The sequence below is a fragment of the Galeopterus variegatus genome, unplaced genomic scaffold, assembly GCF_000696425.1.
Source record: "Galeopterus variegatus unplaced genomic scaffold, G_variegatus-3.0.2 Scaffold1199, whole genome shotgun sequence".
In the NCBI taxonomy this organism is placed as follows: domain Eukaryota; kingdom Metazoa; phylum Chordata; class Mammalia; order Dermoptera; family Cynocephalidae; genus Galeopterus; species Galeopterus variegatus.
Genome location: NW_007727310.1, coordinates 17,672 through 25,530, shown reverse-complemented (window position 1 = coordinate 25,530; position 7,859 = coordinate 17,672). Strand labels below are relative to the sequence as shown.

General features: G+C 42.6%; 2 protein-coding genes across 2 annotated transcripts in view; one reads left to right on the top strand and one right to left on the bottom strand.

Moving 5' to 3' along the window:
• SPRYD4 (SPRY domain containing 4) overlaps positions 1-7,859 on the bottom strand; it is a 28,904-nt gene that overhangs the window by 12,387 nt on the left and 8,658 nt on the right. The gene's annotated exons all lie outside the window — the stretch shown is intronic.
• GLS2 (glutaminase 2 (liver, mitochondrial)) overlaps positions 2,837-7,859 on the top strand; it is an 11,202-nt gene continuing 6,179 nt past the window's right edge. The window contains 9 exon segments of the mRNA XM_008575472.1: positions 2,837-3,094; positions 3,096-3,227; positions 3,618-3,739; positions 4,941-5,070; positions 5,581-5,660; positions 5,746-5,909; positions 6,131-6,189; positions 7,461-7,493; positions 7,744-7,802. Of these exon segments, the coding sequence (XP_008573694.1) occupies positions 3,056-3,094; positions 3,096-3,227; positions 3,618-3,739; positions 4,941-5,070; positions 5,581-5,660; positions 5,746-5,909; positions 6,131-6,189; positions 7,461-7,493; positions 7,744-7,802 (818 nt within the window). The 5' untranslated portion in view covers positions 2,837-3,055.

Genomic DNA, 7,859 nt, shown 5'->3' with positions numbered 1-7,859 from the left:
CGGTGCTAATAACACCAAGGCCCCAGGTTCGGATCCCACATAGGGATGGCCGGTTCGCTCACTGGCTGAGCGTGGTGCTGACAACACCAAGTCAAGGGTTAAGATCCCCTTACCGGTCATCTTTAAATAAATAAATAAATAAATAAATAAAATATATATATACCATAAGGTTTGCATTTTAAGTATTTTTAAACATACAATTGAGTGGAATTAATTACATTCACAGTGCTGTGTGACCACCACCTTTATCTCCAAAACTTTTCTTTCATCCTGAACATAAACTCTGTACCCATTAAGCAATATTTCTCATTATTCCTTCCCTCCAGTTTCCGGGAACAAGGGGTATGCTTTTTTTTATTTAAGACCTGTGATACATTCCATGGTGTGGCCTCATTTCCTGTCTTCCATCAGCTTCCAGGCACAGAGACCTGCCTTCAAAGTGTTCCTGTGTACTTTCCTTCTTGAGTTATACCTCAGATAGCTTTTCCCCCCTCTCTTCTCTATAAGCTCTAGCTTCAATGTGACAATTAGATTTTCCCCAGAAACAGGAAACTCCCCCATCTTTTGGTATTCTTCTTGGCCCCAAATATACACATATCTAGCCTATGCCAAGCTTCTTTTTTTTTTTTTTGGCGGCTGGCCAGTAAGGGGATCTGAACCCTTGACCTTGTTGTTGCAACATTGTGCTCTAACTAACTGAGCTTACCCACCAGCTCTCTATGCCAAGCTTCTTGAGAGTCTTTTTATTTTTTAATGCATTATTTCAATAGATCATATATTCATATGGTTCAAAATTCAGAATATGCAAATGAGGGCCGGCCCGTGGCTCACTTGGGAGAGTATGGTGCTGATAACACCAAGGCCACAGGTTCGGATCCCTATATAGGGATGGCCAGTCAGCTCACTTGGGAGAGCGTGGTGCTGACAACACCAAGTCAAGGGTTAAGATCCCCTTACTGGTCATCTTTTAAATAAATAAATAAATAAATAAATAAATAAATAAATAAATAAATAAATAAATAAATAAATAAATAAATAAATAAATAAATAAATAAATAAATAAATAAATAAATAAATAAATAAATAAATAAATAAATAAATAAATAAATAAATAAATAAATAAATAAATAAATAAATAAATAAATAAATAAATAAATAAATAAATAAATAAATAAATAAATAAATAAATAAATAAATAAATAAATAAATAAATAAATAAATAAATAAATAAATAAATAAATAAATAAATAAATAAATAAATAAATAAAATGCAAATGATATATAGTGAAAAGTATCCCTTCCACCCCTTTTGCCCACCTCTTTAGGAGATGAATCATTTTTTATATGTCCTTCCAGAAATATTTTGTGCCAGAATAAGCAAACATATGTATTTTTTCCCTTTTAAACTGTTCTACAATGTGCTTTAGTTAATATTACATCTTGGAGATAATTCCATATCGATACTCAAAGCACTCCCTAATTTCTTTTTTTACACTGCATAATATTCCATTATATGAATATACCATAATTTCCCTTACCAATTCCCTTCTGATGCACATTTAGGTTGTTTCCAATGTTACTAACAATGCAATGAATAATGGTGAATATGTTACTTTGTAGGTGTATAAGTAAGCCTGCAGGCAAATTCCTGGATGTCAAATTGTTCTCAAAGGGTTTTGAATGGTCTTAGTCTCAGCGAGCTGTCATATTTGGAAATGATCTGATAAAATAATTCCTCTAAATCTGTTAACATACTAATAGGAAAACTCCTGAAGACCGAGAAGTCTTCAGTACCTGGAATTTTAGGTGCTATAAGCCAGTGAGAGAGATACTTTGAGGCACAGGGACTTTCCTAGCAGTGCAACTTGGCAATTCTTATTGACGACCCACCGTGTGCTAGGGACTTTGCTCAACACTAGGAAGACAAAGATGTATAAAACACAAAGACCTAACAGTGGAGTGAGGGAGATTCCTCTGACAGTAAGATGGTATGTTGTGTCATACAGCAGCATAAGCAAAATTTGGAGGTTTGGGGAAGTCTTTACAGAGTTAGTGACATTTGATCTAGACCTTGAAGGATGATCATGACTGTGCTAAGTGAAGAAGGTCATTCCATACAGAAGTTACAGCATAAACAAAGGCCAGGAAGCCTCACAGTGCCTGACCCACTCAGGGAGCCATCTGTTATCTCTCATAACTGGAGTGTGAGGGTATTGGTGGGGAAGAGGAAAGAAAAGTTGGCACAGTTTAAAGAGTCTTGAATGCCATACCAAGAAATAAGAACTTATTCTGTAGGCACTGCTGAGCTATTAAAGGTTTTTGAAATTACACTGGAGTTTTAGAAAGATAATTGGCACATTGTGGAAGATTGATTGAAAGTCAAGAGTATAGTGGCAATTAGGTAACAGACAATAAGGAGCGGTGATAAAGAAGCACAATTTACAGAGCATCTACTTAGTGTCAAACAGTTTTCACGGAATATTAATTAAGCCCTACATCACCCATGTGAACTAGACATTACTACCCTTATTTTACAGATAAGGAAGCAGGTACAGCAATATTAAGTGACCTGCCCAAGATCACAGCTAGTAAGTGGCAAGCTGTTTTTTTCTACTACACCATGCTGGCACAGGGGAAAAGGAGAAGAGAGGGTGGACTTGAGAGACATTATGAAGGTAGATTTATCCAGTGTTGGTGACTAACTGAACATGGACTTAAGGTGTGGGAACTATCAAAACGATTTATCATATCCAAATTGGCACCCAGGTTGATAATGCTATTAACCCAGATGGAGAACACAAGAGGAGGAGAAGAGGGAGGGATGCGAGATGACTCAGATTTGGAAATGCTGAGTTTTCAGTGCCTGTAGGCTATCTAGAAGTAAAAATGTCTAGAAGACAGCTAGAAATAAAGGTCTGATAGTCAGAAGTAAAAGAAAGCTGGAGAATAATATTTACAACATCTCAGGACAGATGTGAAAGTGAGAATTATAGGGATAGATCAGATGGTTCAGGAAGGAGGCATAGAATGAGGACACTGACCTACTTATAAACCCATGTTCCAAGAGGAAGAACAGGGAGCAGTTCTCAGGCTTCTTCTCTCCTCCCCTGTCTCTGCCTCCAAACAGTGATTCGTCAGAAAGTGGCATGCTGTCCCGTCTGGGTGATTTGCTCTTCTACACAATTGCTGAGGGACAGGAACGAATCCCTATCCACAAGTTCACTACAGTAAGTTGCACTTTACCTGTTCAGATCCCTCATCTCTTAGGATCTCTGGAAACTGGGAAAAGGAGGGTAGGACAAGTGCAAGGCAGCTAACGGGTTGCTACATGAGGATGGAGAATAAGACAGATGACAGCAGATGCCTAGGGTAACAAGACAATCCCATCCCTGTCCTAGGGTCGGAAGATTAAACCCTCTGACTCATGAAAAAGGGCAGAAAACCCTTGTTAGCCTTCAAGGCATCTCCATTTCCTCCTTTCTCAGTTTCCAAACCTTTATGTTCATATATTGTAGTAGTTAGGGTTGAGCTAATTGGGTATCCATTCAGAAAGATTATTAGGATTAGATTACTGTCCTTGTAGCTGAATTTACCAGTCCTCTTTTTTTCCCCTAAAGGCACTGAAGGCCACTGGACTGCAGACATCAGATCCCCGACTCCGGGACTGTATGAGTCAGATGCGCCACATGGTTCAAGAGTCCAGCAGTGGTGGCCTCTTGGACCGAAATCTCTTCCGAAAGTGAGAGCTCCAGAAACAAGGGCACTGCTCTCAAAACTGTTCTGTGGGGCCGATCCCATGGCTCACTCGGGAGAGTGCGGCACTGGGAGTGCAGTATCAGGATATTGATAAGAAAAGAACTAGTAGAATTGCTGCAAATACTCTTGAAAACAATGTATTACTATGTATATAGTTGGAAATATGTATGCCCTGTGACTTGAAATGTACACTTACCCACATACCATAAGGAAAGTTTATAAAGAATTTTTAAAATCAGGGCCGGCTTGGTGGTGCACTCGGGAGAGTGTAACTGGGAGCGCAGCGGCGCTTCCGACGTGGGTTCAGATCCTATATAGGGATGGACGGTGCGTTCACTGGCTGAGCGCGGTGCGGGCGACACCAGGCCAAGGGTTGCAATCCCCTTACCGGTCACAAAAGAGGACAAAAAAAAAAAAAAAACTGTTCTGTGGAAATAGACTATGAGAGCAGGAAGGAATCTTGGGGACTGTAGAGTTCAACCCCTCATTTTATTTTACTATTTATTACACAAGTTATACATCAAATACTCATTATAAAAGTTTGAACAATATAGGAATACATGCTCTCCTTTTGCTCTCTACCCATCAGCCCCAGTTCTCTTTTCCCAGAAGTAAACATTGTTAACAGATTAGTGGGTATTTTATAGATAATGTCCTATGTATTTACATACATGTGTGAATATATGTAAATATGTGATTTAGAATTTTATTTATTTATTTATTTATTAAAGATGACTGGTAAGGGGATCTTAACCCTTGACTTGGTGTTGTCAGTACCACGCTCTCCCAAGTGAGCCAACCAGCCATCCCCATATAGGGATCTGAGCCTATGGCCTTGGTGTTATCAGCACCACACTCTCCCGAGTAAGCCACAGGCCAGCCCTATGATTTAGGATTTTTAAAGTACAAAGGTAATGTACTATACATATTATTCTGGTATTTATTTATTTCTCATATCCCGAGACACTATGTCATGGGACATCTTTCTATGTCATTACAACCCCCTTATTTTAGAGGTGAGGAAACTAAGTCCCAGAAAGATAAACTGATGTCCCAAAGATCACACAGCTCTTGGTCCCAAATCTGATGACCACTCCCAACCTTTATTCCTAACTTCCATGGTTCCAGAGTGAGTCCCAGCTGCATCTCTCCAGCCCCCTAATCCAATTGTGTCTGAGATCCAGGTGTGTGAGCAGCAACATTGTGCTCCTGACCCAGGCGTTCCGAAAGAAGTTTGTCATTCCTGATTTTGAGGAGTTCACGGGACATGTGGATCGCATCTTTGAGAATGCCAAAGAGCTCACTGGAGGCAAAGTGAGAGCCAGGGGACTAAGGGAGGGGCAAGGGTGCTGGGCCAGATCTATCTTGCTTCTCAGAGATTTACTGGGGCTGGGAATCCACTGGATGAGAGATGAGGATGAGAAGGAGGACCTCCAAAAATGGGAACATGGCTTCTATATATGATTCCTAGAGCAGGTGAGGGACTCTGAGGTTTTTATGGAGACAATTAGCAAAGATTCAATAGAGCCTTCAAAGAGATTTATAAGGTAATTGAGCCTAAGAACCAAAAAGGGAATCTGACTCGAGAATTCTTCACTTTCCTTGAGCTTTACTGCCATCACTACAGGATTGGGACTACAGAAAGACCTTCGAAGACTTACAGCTTGGGTGTTTCTGGGAGCAACAGGCAGGAGGAAACCCTTTTGCCCTGTAGGAGACAGAATTTTAGCTTTTATCTAAAAGATTCTCTTGATTTTGAACCTCAGCTCTGTTCCCCTTCTCCATATCCATCTGTCTCCCTTTTCTCTACCCACTCATACCCAGGTGGCGGCCTATATCCCTCAGTTGGCCAAGTCAAACCCAGACTTGTGGGGCGTATCCCTGTGCACTGTGGATGGTCAGCGGTGAGATGCTGGGTGAGAGGAAGGGGAGGCAGGGCACCGGTGCAGAACAAAGGCCAACCTTGCCATGGCACCTGTCTGCCTCCAGGCACTCCGTTGGCCACACAAAGATCCCCTTTTGCCTGCAGTCCTGTGTGAAGCCCCTCACCTATGCCATCTCCATAAGCACCCTAGGCACTGACTATGTGCACAAGTTTGTGGGCAAAGAGCCCAGTGGCCTGCGCTACAACAAGCTCTCCCTCAATGAGGAAGGTGAGCACCACGAGATCTCAGACCAAACTCATAGCCCTTCTTCTTACACCCACTCCCTCCGCAGACTTTTTTGTTTGTTTCTCTGCCCTTCCTGCTTAGCCCAGTCATTATCTTACTCCCCAGCAAAGAAATCATTCTTGTATAACCTACAGAGTGGGCAGGCTGTAAAGGAGGCTTTGTTCAGTGTCTGATAAGACTCTGGGTGGTTTGTATTTCCCCAGGAATTCCCCATAACCCTATGGTCAATGCTGGTGCCATTGTCGTCAGCTCCCTAATCAAGGTGAGTGTCACCCTAACCTTCTGAAAGGCACTATTCTCTAAGCTCCCTTGTTCCTGTATCCCTCATATCTGTTCAGCTGTCCAGTGTGGAGCTTGGATTTCTTTCAGGGTCCCCAGAAGGCACATGAGAGCAAAGCAGGGATCCATGTATTATGCTGAAGATGTTGGTAAAAGAGACTGCACCACCTCTCCCACCCCCATCCCATACTCCCTGCTCCCACCCATGAGTCTAGAGCCAAGACCTTCCTGGCCCGTAGAGAAGTGAGCAGGTCCTGACCCCTGCCTAGAACTAAGGGGCAAATGCCAGAGACAGGGAGGACAGCACTATTAAGTACTGATTGGCCACTTCTGGATAAGGGACACTTGGACGGAGAGGTGAATGGCCAACCCAGGGCAGTTATTCACGTCACCTGGAACTGTGAGTTGGCCTTGAGCAAGGGTGTTAGGCTGGCCCATCAGCTGTAGGTCTCCCAGGGCTTGAGCAAGAACCTGGGAGCAGTGTGGGCAGCAACACTCTGGAGCCAATCACAGCCCCTCCTGGGAAAGGTGGTGTTAGGAACCCTCCCCCCAGGGCCTCAGGTGTCAGAGTCCCTGTGATGTTGACTCTACAGTTGACACATGCAGGAAGCAATGAGTCTGGGGGAGGAGACCAGTCCAGGTCTTTCCTTTCATTCTGTGATGTCTCTATCCACAGCCCTGTATCTGGGACCTGCTTCATCCCATTCCCATCTAAGTATGCCCTATTGGACTTGACTCTCAGCTAAAATCTTTAGCTTCATTTCAGTTGTCAATATAATTGAATATTACAATATATACAACAGACACCTGTATCCCATCCAATCCATCCAGTCCTGGAGATGGGTATGGGAGTCAGGGATGGATAGAATAAGTCTCCAGCATGGTGTGTAAGGAATAGGGATGGAGATCAGGGATGGGGAGGGGCTTGGAAACAGGACTAGAGTCAGGAAAATGAAGATGGGAGTCAGGGCCTGGATTGAGAATGGAAGTGGGGTTGAGATTCATAGTGGGTGAGGCTCATGGGTGGAATGAGATTATATGTATACCCATTCCTTGATAATAAAATGTAAATGGTTTGGTTTTTAAGATCACTATATATAGATGGATAAAAAAAGTTCTCAGTTGTTTAAAAGTTATTGTAAAATGTAACACATTCCAGTTAGCAAGACCAGTCTAAATCTAACTCCACTAGGTTCTTCTGACTCTTCCCTCTGTCATTCTCTTAGGTATACTGACATCTCTCTTTCTTTACAGATGGACTGTAACAAAGCAGAGAAGTTTGATTTTGTAAGTTCCCTTGCTACTCAGCCCCTGGCTGCTTTTCTCCAAGGTATGCTGTCCTCACCAGCTGCCTCAGTGCCTGGCTCTGACCCCACTAGAAGCCTTATTTCCAGAGGCATGGGAATCTGCTGGCCTCAGAGAGGAAAGTCTCTTGATAAGGACTGAGTAATTCAGAAAGACTGGTCAGACTGGGATGTGTTTAGTAGGGGTCCTTAGTCAAGTGGTGCCTCCTCCCATGCCTTTTCTTCTCTTCCAGGTGTTACAATATCTGAACAAAATGGCCGGGAATGAATACATAGGTTTCAGCAATGCTACGTAAGGCCCTGTTCAGAGGATTAGCTGAATGCATTTGGGGGGGGGGGGGGTATACCG